Source organism: Homalodisca vitripennis, chromosome X (assembly GCF_021130785.1).
Source record: "Homalodisca vitripennis isolate AUS2020 chromosome X, UT_GWSS_2.1, whole genome shotgun sequence".
In the NCBI taxonomy this organism is placed as follows: domain Eukaryota; kingdom Metazoa; phylum Arthropoda; class Insecta; order Hemiptera; family Cicadellidae; genus Homalodisca; species Homalodisca vitripennis.
In genome coordinates, this window is record NC_060215.1 from 76,281,187 (window position 1) to 76,298,899 (window position 17,713).

At 31.9% G+C, this 17,713-nt stretch overlaps 1 protein-coding gene across 2 annotated transcripts in view; it reads left to right on the forward strand.

Moving 5' to 3' along the window:
* LOC124369224 (neurogenic locus notch homolog protein 1) overlaps positions 1-17,713 on the forward strand; it is an 89,250-nt gene that overhangs the window by 59,974 nt on the left and 11,563 nt on the right. For both annotated transcript variants that reach the window (XM_046827094.1, XM_046827093.1), the window contains exons 2-5: positions 10,588-10,636; positions 11,745-11,888; positions 14,982-15,155; positions 17,308-17,567. In XM_046827094.1, the coding sequence (XP_046683050.1) occupies positions 11,747-11,888; positions 14,982-15,155; positions 17,308-17,567 (576 nt within the window). In that variant the 5' untranslated portion in view covers positions 10,588-10,636; positions 11,745-11,746. The remainder of the gene's footprint in view (positions 1-10,587; positions 10,637-11,744; positions 11,889-14,981; positions 15,156-17,307; positions 17,568-17,713) is intronic.

Sequence of the window (17,713 nt, forward strand, 5' to 3'; positions counted from 1 at the left end):
TAACTTAATGATTCTAAAGTTAAAATTGAGTGTAGTCTTCTTAAAATATAAATAGTGTGTGCTCAAATCTTTTCCTTACAATAATTGAAAAATAATCAATTTAATCCAAAATTAAATTCGTCGATTAAGAATAGGGAAACAATGCGTAGTAAGTGTTTGTAAGGGTACTTTTGAAATAAAGTGAAATATTTAATTCAGTTTTAGGATATTTATGTGATTACAAACCGACTATTAGTTGTAGCCTACAGTTGTGTTTGCGATGCTAACCTTAGGGAAGCAGAATCACGGCTTCCAGTGTTGAATGCTATTTTTGTACTTCACAGCGTTTTCCAGTAAGTCGCCCACCGAGCAATAAAGGTTAGGTAAACAAGCTCATCCTATTCTCTAAGCATTACGCTTTGTGTCTACAGTGCCTATTCCATGGATTCAAAGAGAACGCTCGTACAATGGTAAAATTACTTTAAGGAAATTTGAAACCATATACTTTTATCTATATATCCCCTGAGAGGGGAGGAATATATCTATGCTCATTATATCAACATTTCAGTGAAATATATTGTCGTCCTAAATCTGAAATGGCTATAAAACTCTCAAAATAGAGTTCTTAATACTCATTGTCAAGTTATATTAATATTTAAGAAGGCATTATTAAACTAGTGCATTGTTTAAAATTATTTTCTATGATTGATATATTTTTTTTCATGCTAATAATAAAGGCGAGTTTAAACATGAGTTCGATAAAAGTTACGTTAATGTCCATTTTTATATTTTTAATTTTGGTGCTTAAAAGATTTTTTTGATAATCTATTAAGTCATGTAGGTGAGGTGTGTTCTCATGCACCAATGAGAACATTTGTCATTACATGAGCACTAATTTCTTTCTTAGATCTCTAAATGTATACATTCCGCTCCTATATTTTTAGGAGGATTTTTCAATATCATCAAAATTGACGCTATATAAAACTCTAGTTTCTTTCCTATTATTTATTCAAAATTTCAGAACTATCAATTGTACTCTTGCGTAGGGCAGTGAATGCCGGTAATTTACAAGTGTTATTTATCTTGTTTGTGTCTTAAATCCGCTGTTTTGGTAACCACTAAACGCGTTATCGGTATTCTCAGTGCACAGTATTTGACAGCTGTCATCACCTAAATATGAATTTGGATGATATTCAAATCAATGTATGGCATAATGTATACGACCTAAAAAGCTGATCTTAAGTATAGAATGTTATTGTTCTGGTCGATAATGCTAAGCAATTATAATAAAATTAGTGTTTATAATTAAAACTTTTCATAGTTTCGGAATATTTTCATGTATTTCAATATATGATTTTAAATTTGTGTAAAGGATGTTAATACCCGAAAAGTGAGCCAAAATTTGTATCCCATGTATTATATTTTGATATATGTATAATGACTTAAAAATAAATTACTATTACAGTTACACTGGAAAACACAACTACGCGTTATACTTGCCAGTCTTTTTCACACTCACGCCTTTTCTTGGTATTTTCATCGAAAATAAATTCTTTTGGATTTGCTACAGAATGAGAAATACCAAATATCAAACAATGTACAGTATAGCTGGTTTGCGAATGTTTAGTTTAGCTACATTTCACGTTCCGACAAGTGCAGCGTCTGAAATTTGACACTGTCACAGACTCCAACAAATATTTCAGCGATGAAGGCGTTCGAAACAAACCCTATATATCTTTTCGACGTCAGAGACAGCTAGATCACAAAAGTGATCTGTCTGGTTTCCATAGCAGCCACCCAGTGTTCTCATTGTCTCATCAGATGCATAGTTGTTCCATACATAGTTTGATATTACTAGATATGTTATTTTTAAGTAAATGACGAAACAACCCAATCTATTGGCAATTTTGGTGTCATTTATTTATATACATTTATTAATATTTTAAAACTAGCACTAATTTTTGCTATATGTTTCTAATTACTATTAAATTCACGCAGTTAATTTAATAAAGTAATTTGATATTAATCTGTAGTTATTTTGCCATAAAACCTTCACACTTACACATTCATCTTTTGCTATTTAATAATTCTTCACATTTTCTGAAAAGTTTTAGAAATTTGAATATATTTTGTACTATTCATTTTAAATTACTAATAGTTCTGACTATACTCAAGTAAATACATTTCAATTATAAAAAGGTACATAACGTTTTAAATACTTTAGTTAAACGTTTAGTATTTCCCTGAGCACATTACATATCCGATCTCATTCACGTCTGCGATGAGACACGTTGACAGAGATTTATTTTAGAAATATATTAGTACTAAAGTGTAAAATGTCGTTTAAAATATACACTATCGAAACTCGTTATAGGTATAATTACTATTATAAGTTGAGTGTTATATTTAAAGTGCCCACATTCTGATAAATTGTTCCAAATTAAATAAAACAAATTTAGTTTAAGCAACTTTCGAATTTCGTATCAAATATAAAACTCAGTATTTTTTATTTGGCAGTTGTGATGAAATTTAAACTGGCGGTAGCTTTTGGCGACTATCTGCGGAAACTGTGAAAGAGAACAATACATAGATCTAATCTCTGTAGATAGTGTACTAGGATACACATCTAGTAAACAAAACGTGTTCTAACAACCAAATATCTTACAAAATAAAATATTCTATCGTTTATATGGGATGAGGCGGTAATACATTTGACCATTTTTTGGCCAATACAAATGAACCTGTATACTTGAAATTGAAACTTCATCTCTATATAAGGAACACAGAGTTCGATGATGGTGCATGTCTTATGAGTAACCCTAATGGCAACGAGGAAAATAGAATAATAAATACATTTGTAAAGAAAATTAATATACCCATAAGCGATCCAAACATGCCACACATTAACACATGCAGCCTAACTATCCCAGCACATAGAACATCATTTTATATTGAGTTTATTATTTAAACACTGAGATAAAAATCACTTTATTCAATCAAAATATTAATGTATAATGTAGCAAGATGTGCCGAAAAAGATTTAATATGAAGACTTTAAATTTTGCACGAAACTTCATTTTTACAAGAATGATTTCTATGATGAGTTATATTTTTTCAATTTCTTTTTCTCTTGATTGCCCGCCCGTCTGCCTGTCCGTAGGACATCTTGAGGATGAAATGAGCTACTGGTAAAGAATTGAAATTTTGCATGCAACCTTAGGGAAGCCTGTTAAGACAGGTAGTATTGCGTACTCCTACCTTGTACTCTAGTAGGACCAGCCGTGAGATTTATCGTTGGTGGACATCTATCACTCTTTAAACTTTATAGGTCTGTATACTGTATATAGGTCTTGTTTGTGTTGTAAATATATTATTTTCATGTGGCCTGTTGACACCGAACTTAAAAGATTGTTTAAAATGTCAGCATATAGGAACATAGTGCCGTATTTATAACAAAAATGTATGCTTGACTAAGCCAGGAAAATGAAGTACGAGTATTGTATTTATAAAACAGTGTAAAGTTTAGAACTAGCTTGAAAATAAAATGTATATTTAAAATATACCTATTTAGGCTACCTCTTTAGTTAGGAGAATATAATATTCTTCCATTACAAACTTGTTATTTTTAGTCTCAGAGATTCAAAGGAGAATAGAGGTAAAAATATGTAACACCAAAATATAGCATTCTTTACATTTAACAACTTTTTATTTTGTAATACTCATTGAAGGTCAAACTAAATTGTTGTTAGAACCAGAATAAATTAAAAGGTGTATGTTTTATGACTGAATATATGTATTTATTCTTTTAAAAAACAATCTTATGTTACAAATTATAACGATAAACCAAGATAAATTGAGTATATAAATTTTATTTTTGCTCAAAGCCTGAAAAATACATAATATTCAATTTTCTCAGCTATTACAACAAACTCGGGAATCACAAGAATTTTTCTTTGCACAAAAACTGTGATCTGGCTCTAAATAACTTCAAATCACAAATAACAAATATTATAAAGTCTTAACAGGATTATTCCAAAATTATTTTTCTTATAATCAAATTATAAGGAGTAGCGGATTGTGTCTTTTACTTTTACATAATGATTTTAAAACACAAGACGTACGAAAATATTGATTGCAACTTAAATTTATTTATTTCCTTCATTACGAACAGATCTATATTCCTGAAATAATATTCAGTGTCTTTACAAAAGAGTTCATCTGCACAAAGTAAAAGAATGATAAGCTAAATGAATGTTCAATAAAAATGCAATTTAACTCTATGAAAATCTCTTGATTTGACAGAGCATTATATACTTTTGCTTTTGGAAAATCCTTAGCGACCAAGAGCAATGCTTTTCTCGAAGACTTATTCTCAATTCAAACAAAATAAGCCTTTCATAAATGATTAAGGCAGTCAAAGTCGAAAAGAAAATATGCTTTTCAGTTTGAACTTTATTTCAATTAATGAGGTTAGAGTTATAATCAAACGTTGCCCAACTTTCCATGCGTGTATATATTTTAACTTTGATTTTACAAGATATTTTGCTTTTCCAAACATATAAATTACACGAATATTATATAACAAATACTACTTGCAGTTGTGCCAAACCTATCGCTTTATTATTTTTGGAATTAAGTTAAACAAGTAAGAAATTTTACTTAATTTTACGAGAAATGAAATATGTTGTTAAAATAATGCAAATGATAAATCCGTGTAAGATAAAATATATAAAACACCTGTAACTGTTTTATTAATTATAATATTCATACATTTCTACGGAACAAAGTTTTAACTCATATGTTTTAGTTACAAGTTTCTCTCTCCTTGTTAGTTAATAAAACCGCACAACAAAATTTTGAGGTACCAATGTTTGACGTAATTCACTCTTTGACTGACCTTATTTCACATTCTTAACTGTTAATTTCAAGAATGTTTATTAATTTGACACTCATTTATTAAATTAATTTTCATACAACAGACGATGTTAATCACGTTCTTCCACTTATTCAGATTTATGCAGTTTACCATTAAATAATGCATATGTGAGGTGTAATCATGGGCTTTACAGTTACACCCTTGCCACAGATAAATCCATGTAATTCTGTAAACTTCAAGTTACAACAAAGTTCAAAATGCGTTACACCTTTAAATCTTCACAACCAATATTTTTCAATAATAAATCAAATTTTATGAGTACAAAAATTAATCTAAACTGATACCTAGTTTACAATTTAATTGGATGGTATTGCTACAACGCCAGAAAAGGCACGGTAAATCGGAAAAAACATGTTTGGAGCAAACAGGATTTTTCCGAACATTTGCTATCGTTCAGTGAAACAAAAAGTCAGTAACATTACGTTTCGAGATCTGCAATCTAATCTCTTCTTCAGGTGAATAACTAACCTAACACATAATTACAAACTAGGTTAAAATAAACAAATCATACCAGAGCGTTGTGACACGCCAAGTCAGGAATCACAACCACCATATTGTGTGTCAACTTCACTAACTCTAAAACATGCACTTAATAAAAAACTAAACACAACACTAATTATTAAAACTGGACTACAGAGTACAGGTCACAATACGTAAGTATTTCGTCGACACTTCCATGCTTGTTTGTTTTACTGAACGATGGCAAATGTCTGGAAAATCCTGTTTCCTTCACAATCCCTCCATCGTCAAAGATAAACTTCAAACAAAGGAATATTTGTAGCGTCCCAAATATGATACATCTGTCCACCATCACTTTAGCGCCATTTATCATTTTTCTATAAACAACGTATTACAAGCTTCGAGAACAGTCTCTTAATTTGTGAGACCTTAATTTTTTTTAATTTGTCGGAACTAAATTAAAAGATTACACTTTAGTTCTAAAAACTTACCAAAATATAGAGATATTCAATGAATCAAAATGTTTAATATTTATTGGCTTTAACTTTTGACAACTTTGGGGGAGATTATCCTATATTTTTATGTTAAAATTCTTGTATTCTTGGTTCATTTTTTACTTAAACCAAAAATAAAAATATTAAAACATTTTATCCATGGCTAAATATATTTTATATTCCCTAACCAAAACCTTACTACAGAAGAGAGGTAACAATTTGAACATTTTGATTTGGTACACTTTGGGGGGCAACACCTGAAAATGTATTTGCATACCAAAATGTAGGCACTATTTAAAAAATTGTATCTGCAGATGAACAAAAATTAGCAGGGGAAGCCTTTATGGACTTTCTATTTACTCGTATATTTTTAAAATCATTTCACAAATATTGTGTTTGATAGTAATCATTTAATAAATATGGAACGAGAACCAGTAAGAGGGATTTCAATTTGATTTTGACTTTAAACCGTGTTTTATTGAGTTGTATTTCAAGTAGACCCACAAAGATCAGTGCCTACAGCTTTGCGTTTTTTATTATTTTGTGACTAAATTTAACTAATTTTTCTTTCCATATTTTTTTATAGATAAAACGAAAATCTATTAAAAAACAAATAACTGTAATAAATTAACAATTATAGTTGGTAAATATGTAACGGTTTAGCTTGTTTTAATTTTGTATTCCTCCCCCCATTAAATTTATTTATCAATTAATTATTCAATTCAATTAAATTGTTATTCGTTCAGTTATATGCAGAACTTTAAACCCGTCAGCTTAATACATATAACATAATATAAGCATTCATAAGTTTCAACAGAAATTAACCGATCGTAGGAAAACACTTCTTAATTATTGAGCAGGGAATGCCGTTAACATCCGCAGCTATCGTGATCGTCAATCGCCTCACAACAGGTTCTACCTCCGCAAATGTGACATCGGAGAGAAACATGATGTCCATGACACAAGGTATATTTGGGACCGTGGCTCCAGTTTACTTAATATAAAAGGAAGGTTTAAGCCTACGTCAATGAGATACTTATTCAAGTGTTCTACGACTTCTTCAGCCTATATGTAATTCTTCCTATGTATTTATTTGTTATTTATTTCAAGTTTAATTTTCGTGTTTTCTTGTATTGTTTTTAAACTTGTATTTTCATTTACGATGTCCCATATTACTTTGTTTCTGGAATCTAGTAATTTTTATCATAGAATGAATTTTTTGATTAAATCTGCTCTGTAAAGCTGTTTTATGTTCATCGATTTCCTGTAAAACTATCACACTTAAAGGAAGAAATTTTAAGAACTGAATACGTCTCAGATCCTTTTTCAATCCTACAGTCATCTACCTAATCTTAAGCATTTTCTAATGTTGGATTTTTTTAGTTTTCAAGGGAATTTCAAGTTGAAATAGTGGTTAAATATATTTTTTAATTCATCATACGTTTTATTTGGGTCTTACAGAAGGTCTTACAAAGTGAATACAGAACTCCAGTTCTCTCTTTAAGAAAAGGGTTATATAAGATTACAAAATATAGCTTTTGCTAACAATTTTATGCTGAGGAAAATCTGTATTCAACTTTGAGATAAACTTTACAATCTGAGCTCTTTGGTCCGAGAAGGGACATATCAACGTTGTCAACCTTGTTACGTGGCCAGGATAATAGTTTGTCAGGATGTACCGTAGTTATAATCATTCTGCTGAATCGCGGTAGGAAGTAGGCTCTATGTTAACTAGACGCGGTGCGTGGACATTATTTTGTTGGTTTGACCTCTCCAGCTGTTAGAGATGTCAACGGTGATAGGTTCCCGAGCCGGTTGGTTTGAAGAGGGAGGGGTAGTCTTCAAGTCGAGTGCAGAGCGTCTACACGTGCAGTTCAGAAGCCATAGTACCTTCCTCTATTCCTATACGTTTGGGATATAGAGTTAATTTTTACCCGGTGTGTTTTAAGTCAAGTTTTAAATTTCTTTTTTTTCCTTTAGTGTGTAATAGTTTTTCAGCCTCCATAGTCTTCAAAGTAGTAAGTCCCGTACCAGCGTTTAGTTTAACATCTTTTGTTTTATACTGTTGTGTTAAAATTTCTAAATTTTGCCATATAACAGAGTCTGATAATTAATAATTCAACTTTTGAAGTATTGTAAATTAGATTTTGATCCTAAAGTTTACATCAAGCATTGTGTAATTTTGATTTTGAATATTTTGAGAAGAGAACTTTTTATTTTATTTTGTTAATTTAAACCTTTTTGGTGAAGTATACCTTTTTAGTTTCATTTTTAATTTTGATCAGACTCTAAATTAGATTTGACCGATTGAGAGAAATTTTGAAGAAAAGCAAATCAATATTTTGTAAAACTTTGTTAAATTTTGAGTGAAATTTAAAATTCGGAATAAATTAAGTATTTCCGAAAAGTTGTTCTGATTTATAGAAAATTAGCTCCAGACTTTATAAATAATATGTACTATAATAACGGTACAAGGACGTTGTCAATAACTGCTCGTCTATTTACAGTTTCCCTAGTCGGGTGAAAGTTTTAAATGAATGTGTGTCTATTAGATCACGATGAATAGCTGTCCCATTAAAGTTAAAATTATTAAAATCAATAGTATAATCTTAAAAAATAAAAGTTATACATCTGGAATCCTCATCAACATTTAAAATTACATATAGTAATTGAATGAAAAGATTAAAATATCTCTGTTGGAGGATCTATAAAATCAACTATATTAGTTTTTATAGAAAGGATGTACACACCTGAGCATTCAATATCAAAATCGATTGACAAATTCTTTATAACTTCTAGCTCTCTAATTTCAAATATTTCTTTTATAAATACTGCTACGCTGTGCCACCACCAATTTCACCGTTTCTATTTTTAAAGGATATTAAATTACTAATTACCTTAAAACTGATGATATTAACGTATATTATTAAATATTTTGCCTGTTTTTAGACTTTCATTTTTAAGTTAAACCTAAATTTTAATATTGGTACAAAAATGATAAAATATTAGAAGGAGCAAGTGAGCCATACTTACTCGTCGTAGAACAGAGTTGCATTGATTTCTAAATGTATTGTGTTATTCTTGTAACACATATTTTGAGTTTTCTTGGAAGATAATAAGTTTTTATGTAATAGTTTGTGAGGTCAACTTTCTGCGTCACCACTATTAACTAAAAAGCTTCTGTAGATTACTTCTGCTGTTACTAATTAATATTTGCTATTCCTGTACCGTACCTTACCGTAGTTGATTATCAACACAGGTACGCATATGTGATCAGGAGTATCTCAGTAACTCGCTTCCCCGGTTAATGTAAACTGTCATTTCTATTACCGTAGCAATATTTAGCTATCATCTCTTGTAACCTCCATTTACCACTCTAGAAGGATGGGACCAGTGAGCACATACGGTAATATATTACTGCAGATGAGAGTGCTAATATTATTTTGCGTCTTAATCACGGGTTGCTGCATATTTTAGGAAATTTTCTTAGCCATTTTGTCTATCGGAATAACCTTTATGCCTATAATACCAAAACCCCTCCATATTTACACCAATTACGTCTAATTAATTATATACACCATTTTAATTTATACCATATAAGGCGACTTTTTGAACGTGGAACTATGGTATGGCTTAGCTTATTTCAATGAATAAAAAATAGAAAATTTGTATACAAAAATATATGCCTTAAGTATAATGTAAGTTATCCAATATGTTTTATTTCGGTTTTAATATGGAGGTTGCTAGCTTTTGTGAAAACTTTGAATCTTTCCTGTGGCCTTAAAAACCTTTTTAATTTTTCAAAATACTGATAAATGCGTGAACAGAATTTATCATCCTCTCTCATGAGGTTTCAAACTGGGAATAGTTCAAAAAGCACAACTTAATAGCAGCCTCTATTAAACAGTATAAATCAAAAAGGAAAATAAACTAAGGCTGTTAAGATCACCTACAATAACAATTATTTGTCAAAATTGTCAAATTGAGTTTTAAAGTTTAAGATGTTGGTCATTCAACGTTCAATACTGTTATACTCGTATACCATGTAAAATCCAAATTTGTAGACAGAGGGCTCTAGACATTATCCTCTCACAAACTGTTTTAGTCGTGTTTTTCTCATAGTTTCTTAATCAAAAATAAAGCTGAGCAAGAAGTTAATGTTTTAATACTTGAAATTTAAACCTATAATTCCTTGGATCCTGGCTTATAATGACTATTACCACAAGGCCTCCACCTTGGATTCTCTGGTAGTCTACTGTGTTAAAGCAACAAATGAAGCTAGAAGATTATATGATACGGTGCTTCCCAATGATGTCGACCAATCCTCTAAATGCTTTCGTTGCTGCAACAGATTACAATTTCATAGACTAAAGTGAAACTGGGCGGTGGGGTAGATTATACTCGGTAAAAGCAGCGAAGGTAGCTAGAGAATTATCCTCTAGACATTAATCCTCTAACAATTTTCTTAATTAGGGCAAAGTGTATTCTCTAGCTTCACCGTCACTCTTCGGTTTGTTTCTATTGATTGACTTGTATCTTATTAATGTTATACATTTTCAACAGACGTCACCTTTAAGCAGTAATAAAAATAATTGATTTTCGAAGTAAGATTGATCAAAATTTATGAAGACTGTTCCAAGCCAAATATATCTTTCTTTCTTCTAACTGTGTTGGAAATTATGTTTTCAACATAGAAATTCATAATTTTTCTTGTTTCAGATTTGGAGTTTTGCTGTAGCAGCAGCCGTTTTCATTAATGATGCAAAAGGTAAATAACTTATAATCTGTGTTTCTTAATTATACTTAACTGCATATATCTCATACTAAATAATTCGATTGCCTAACCAAAACACCGGACCTACAAAATGTAATTTTCTGTACCTCTTTCACACTTTTACAAAATTTTGTGTTTATTGAATTAGATAATACTAAATAAATCATCATATTAGTATCATATACTTTCTTATAATTTAAATTTAAATGGAAGTGAAGTGATATGACTACTGTAGCAACATGGCGTTAAGTGTGCACATAAATGAATTATTAATACACTACGAGTTGAAGCTTTTAAGATATAGAATATTGTATTAGCATATATTTTAGAAATATATATTCCGTATTCTGTTAACAGCCATGCTGTACGCACACAGATATATGTGCACACGATAGTCCATAATCCTGGGATTTTCATGTACATATTGATATAAAAAACATTGATATAAACATTGATAAAAAAAAAAAAAAAAAATACATTTGTTGTACCTTCAGTGTCACTTTAACTTCTCAGAGAAATGATCGGAAAGGGAAAAAAACCCTATATAAACATAGATAAAGTTTCATATAAATTTACTTTATTGTAAGCCTTGATGAGACACGAACAATGATTTTCAAACAATTAGGTGAACTTGAAAGCTCCTCTATTCAAGTTGTCGAATACAACAAACCAAATAGTACAAATGTTTTTATGAATGAGGTTTATAAAAATTGTAACAAACAAATTTAATTTAGGATAAAGTTAGCTGTTTCACAACGCAGTGTCCATGATAAATGTTTAGTTACATTGTACGTACTTTTGTTAGTTCTTATTCAGAGGTTTATTTGCATCACAGAAATCGTTACAACAATTTATAGTACATTCTTAATGTGCATAACAACAGGTAGTTATAGGATTGTTTTGGAAAAGTTTAGAAAAGAAATATTGACCTATTAATTAACAAACAGATTACAAAATTAATTTGAGTTATATTAATATTGCAAAACTGATTATGTATACAAAAGTGTGTGTGTGTGTGTGTGTGTGTGTGTTTGTGTGTGTGTAAATAGGTTTAAACCAAAAATATTCTGCTACGCCTGACGTTTTACACTGAATGTGACAGGAATGATAGAAGGAAATCCGTGTGCGCCCAACCCTTGCGGCCAGAACACTCAGTGCTACGTGTCCAGTGGACGTCCCGTCTGCTCCTGCCTTCCTGGCCACTGGGGGAATCCACTCTCCTATTGCCAGCGGGGAGAGTGCCAAGGTAAAAATAGGTCTACGGTCCACTTTTCTTTCTCCTCTATTGTACTTCCCGTTAATTAATCAAATCAAACCTCTTATTGTCAAGAATATGTTAAATACCGATAGTTAAACCATAAAATACATATTATGTATTTTTAGGTTTAACTATGCAATCCTAGAAATTCTCTTAGTTTATAAAAAAGTTTATTTCATAGGAAAGTATTCAATCTGTATTATTAATTGATTAATTTTTATTTACTAAAAGTTACATTTTTAATTTAGAAGGGTAATTTGTTAAAAAAGCGTAAAGTATTTAAAATAAATGAATTGCTGATAAATAGTACGGAATGTCAATTTTATACTTGTTTCTTTTGTTGTGTTTGTATAATTATTTCATGATAGTAAATATTTCAATAATAGTTTTAGTATACAGTGTTAAAAAATACAATTTTAAAGATATATAATAGTCAATAAATTCAGTCTTTTAAAAAGTGGCCTGCAACTAACTATGCATTGGTCCCACATAGTTAATCCATAGGCTAAATGTGATTGAAAAAATACTTTAATAATAGTTTTTTACTTCTTTCCAGAAAGAAGTAAAAACTATTGTTACCTTAATTACGTAGTAGCATAACCATTAACCAATCAGATAACTGATGTATCGAATTAGAACTTCTATGTATAGTTTGCGGGATTTATACTTATTCAATCAATAAGATGCGATATAACCTATATATCACCTAAGAATCTTACATCGGTAGTTTGACTAAGAATTAGTCAACTGTCAGCGTGTGTGATTACTGATATTTGTCTAATAAACTGATATCGATGCCAATTAATAATCACTAAGCAAGATACATAATAGAAACGTTTGCTAATCCGTACAGTTTTATTGTATTCGATAGAAAACCATGTGAATTGAAGTCCGCATATGGATTTATATTTCTAAAATTACTATTTGAGATATATTGGAATCTGAAAAGAAATGGCCAATACCAGTTGTAAAAAGATGACTTATCTATACATTTTATTTACGACTGTTTTATTACCGCACTGTTAAGACTTTTAAAATTATGTGATAATTAGTTCTAATAAGATAATACAGGATTCACTCGTAAAAACGTTGGATAAAAACCTCTGATCCATAAAAACCGCTGTTATAAACAAACGTTTGTTCTGTGCAGAACTATATTCTATACAAATATTTACTCTAAACAAACCGTTGTTCAACTTCCTTAAAGAGCGGCTAACCTACAATTGTAGCATGAGAAAGCTCTTAGATGTATTTATTAACAGTAGTACGTAAATAGCTTTTATATGCCATACAAAATAATTTACACTACTATTCCATTATATACTGTAAAAGCGCGTCGTTAAAATTACACCAACCTCGTGCGTTATGACTATTATAACAAGGTAATCCCATAAAGATTTATATTTGACTTATTTTATGATGCACTGATAAGTAACTAAAATTTAAATACAAAATAACTATATACAACCTGGTGTATAACAAGTGTAGAATTTTCCGATTGAACAATTAAATTAAATAGTAAATTAATATATTAATGGGTAAACTAAGGTAACTAAAACTAACCTACATTTTACGTAATAATAACGAAAATATTACGCAAGTCAACTATGCACTAAATTCGGTAATAGGGACGAATCCGGGATCCAAGCAATAGAGTATTCGGTAGAGGGAGAGCCGAGGGACAGGCTTCTCAAAAGCGATTGAAAAGAATGAATATATCTTCGAAATTCAAGTAAATTGTATATTTTATTATAATACTTCTTTATTGGATGAATCAATGTACAAAAACTGCATTGCAATCTTTTTAATACTTATTTGTCAAATATTATGCAATATAAATATGACTGGACTCTTCGTCTGTTACCAAATTTCTTTGAATATCAGAAGAGTATGTAGAAGAGTAGTAATTGAAAGAGAAATAAAATCTGTCACATTGGAAATGAATGCCATCCCAGTGGCCTAACGTAATTTCGTCAACAGGGTAAAATGCTATTCACACCGGAAATTATATTAAAACGCGAACCTTTTCAATTTATAAAAAGTCGTAAATCGAAACCATTTGATTGTACATGACGTATTTGCATTTATCGATGCAGCAGTGGGCATGGTGTGACGTGGTGAACCGTGATAGTTTGAAGCAATATCAGAGCAATCATAATTTCGATTCGTAAGTCTAAATGTTCAGCGGACTTGCGTCATTCGTTGTCTTCATGATTGACATACCTTGCATACATTTGAGTCAGATATTTTTATTACATTAAGAATTAGATTTGAAAGGAATTTCCAGATATAACTGAGACTAATTATAAAATAAAATGTGCTAGTTGAAACGTTTGTGTTTTATCACAACGTAAAAGACATAAACATTGAAATATAGAGTGGTTAGGTGATATGTCGATACCTAACAAAAATCATTCAATTTGCCGACACTACTTTCTACGTTAAAGTAATAATTTTACATTTCTTGATATTTACTAACCCATCATTAACAATTGTTCGCCTGAGCATAATATTCTGTTGTATTCTATAAACAATACCTGTAAAGTATTTAGTTCTTCTTTCTGGGTTTTCAAGCTAAATCTAAAAGATTATTAAGGTGACATTAAAACTAAATGTCACCAAACTAAAAAATATGTATTCAGCTGAAGGTTTACAAGACAAATACGCACAGGGTGAGTGATTCATTAAATCCTTCGACGATAAGTTAAAAATAAAGCAATAATTTATTTCTGATTTACAAGTTCACGCAATGGTTCATGTAAATCCAATAACAGCTTCTACATAAATTGCTATAAATATTTTTAGTTAACTGAAATCTTATCTTACGATACTAATCTTAAATGTACGATCTACATTTATCCTTCATCTCATACTGCTAATGTGACATGTTTATTATTTGGGAGTAGCTAACTCCATTTCACTCCGGATACATAATATCAGTGTACACTGCTGGAAATATTATGCTTCCAGTCTCTAAAATGACAACTAACGGCTGGTATCCACTATTTATCTAAAGCTGAACACGACCGGGATAATCTAATACTTCTCGCAAAACTGTACAGTTTACTGATGTTATTGCAGACAGCAATGATTGTCCACCCAGCCGGGCCTGCAGGGACTACCAGTGTGTGGACGTGTGTGCTGGTGCCTGCGGTGTCAATGCTGACTGTCAAGTGAGGAACCACGTACCCGTCTGCAGCTGCCCAGCTCGCTACACTGGTGACCCGTTCGGCAGCTGTCGGCTCATGGATCCACGTAAATATATTGCTGTTATGATCTGTACATTTCGGCTCACTGTTCTAAAATTGTCGTTAGGCCAACCTCAAACGATCAACGGTTATTCGTATGCACCCTCAACACAAAGTTCTTTTATAAATATCAATATCTTCGCATAGTAGATCTTTTTCTATGTATAACATCTTAAGTGAGTGTAGCCTTAAATATAGACCTGACTCCCGACTTTTCAAATTGTTCATACATAATTCTGAGGATAGTCATAAATTCTAGCAGCATTTTTTTCTGGCGTAAATGGTATTTTTTGGGAACTGTACGATGTGTACGAGATGTATTCATTGCTGAAGTTTTTTTTGATCTCTTAAAAATCAAGTTCCGGTCCCGTCAAGTCTGTGACAGCGTCAGGTTCCAGATACTACATTAAGATGAAGGTGAACAGGATTAATTCAAAATTGAAATCGAATCAACCCTTCCCACCATATAGCTACGTTATGTATAACAAACTCCCTGTTAAAACGTGCCAAAATAAGCAAACTTAACGTTTTAAATAAGTGCCACAACTAAAATAACCAAAAAACCTAAAATTTTTGAAATAGTCGTATAAGGAATCAGATTTAATTGGCTATCTGCGTTCATCTAAATTTACTTTTGAGGTTTTGAATATTTAAAATATGTACTCGGGATCACCGTATCTTATTATCCATGTCGATTATCAATTATGAAAGCAGAATTATCAGAGGAGGTTCATTTATAATAGAAACACTATATATTGTACGAGACTTATACATGTTTCTTTCACGTGTTCTGTGGCCCATGGCTGACGGCAGAGATGTTCTCTATAAGTTCTATTGTACTATACAGGTGTATAAGTAACTTATTCACTTACTGAGATGAATGTGTATCTTCTTATTAGATGCCACATTAAAATATACCTGATACGTATGTAGGCCAAGTGGTAGGAGCACCAGTTAAATCCGAAATTACCAACTTTCGAGAACACTTTTAGTGATAGATTGCACAGCATCGTTCCTGAAAGAATTTAATTCGTAACACGAGGCCCGGGTTTACAGTTAAATATTTGTACTAGACCAGCAGGTCTCTAACGTAGACAGCTTGAAAATAGCGCACAAATGAGTGCAAAATGAATAAGGCAATCTGGAACTATTCCCCCCAGGGATGTAGTTCCAATCCTTGGACATGACCAGGCCTTGCCACCCTATAGCTCCGTTTACACCAACATCTTCCTCTAAGTTTTCCACAAATTGCGGCAATTTGCTGCTTTATCTACAAAATACAGTAACTTATTTTGTCTTCCACTTGTGGAGAAGTAAATCTTCCAGAAAATTTTGGTTTCTCACGGAGTGTTGGTAAAGATCATAGAAAGTTCACAAAAAAGTTCATAAAAGTGGAAGATTTGTTGCTGTGCGCTTTGCGCTAGCAGTTTGTAGGAAACTAGTGAACTGTTCCCCCTTCACGAGCCCTGCACGTGACGTCGGGACTAGCATCCCTCCCCCTACTCAACCCATAGCATATACTTCAGCTGCAGGTACATATTTTCGGTGGTTTCGTGTGTGTTTTCGTTGTTTGTGTCAAGATGGAAGACTGTAGTGAGAATGAATGGACCGGGACCTAAACCAGAGAAGTAATTTAACTTTATGACACAGGCAGCCGAGGCAATGATTGCGTTTTCTTCGTTCCGCGATTCTTTTGCGCTATTCTTTGGCAACACGTTTTCCACTTGTTCCTCTAAATTTGAGAAGAGCAACGTTTAGTTGTCTACAAAAAAAAATCCTCCACTTGTTGCTCTAATTTAAGAAGAGCAATTTATAGCTGACATTGTTTTGTTTTCTACAAACACTCTTTTGACAACATTTAGTTGTCAACGTAGGTGTAAACGCGCCTTAATACCTCGACATTTGCTGTTAGTAATGTGCCGCTCCTATGTATACATATGGTTGCCTAGTTTTTTATACACACATCGGTTTTGCTACATCCAGTATAGGTTCAACTGGAAGTTATATAAAGCATCCAGAATTGAACGCTCCTGAGAATCCAGTTTAAATGCATTAAAGTTTTATAACACATAATTTAGTTCATGGTTCGGGCAGAATAGAGATAGAAAAGAGATCTCTATTCTTTAGGTTTAGTTTTTCCTAATAAAGTTGTGTTCTAGAGGAACTGTGCCAGCCGTCACCGTGTGGGCCAAACACCAAGTGTGAAGTGATCAATAACACACCCACCTGCTCTTGCCTGCCGGGATTCCAGGGATCACCACTGCAAGGATGTAGACACGAGTGCGAGAGTGACTACGAGTGCTCGTCCACCCAGAGCTGCCAGAACTTCCGTTGTGTATCTGCCTGTGCTACCGGCGTCTGTGCGCCTACGGCCAACTGTGTCGTCAACAACCACCGTGCCGTGTGCTCCTGCCCACCCGTAAGTCGACAGTTAACTTGTGTCATAAAATCACAACTCGTGTATCATGTTACTTTGACTCAGTATACAGTTGGATCATAGTTTGATTGACCTATACGAACACTAACAATGTTGACAAAGAAATTGTCTCCAAGGGAAGAATAAGT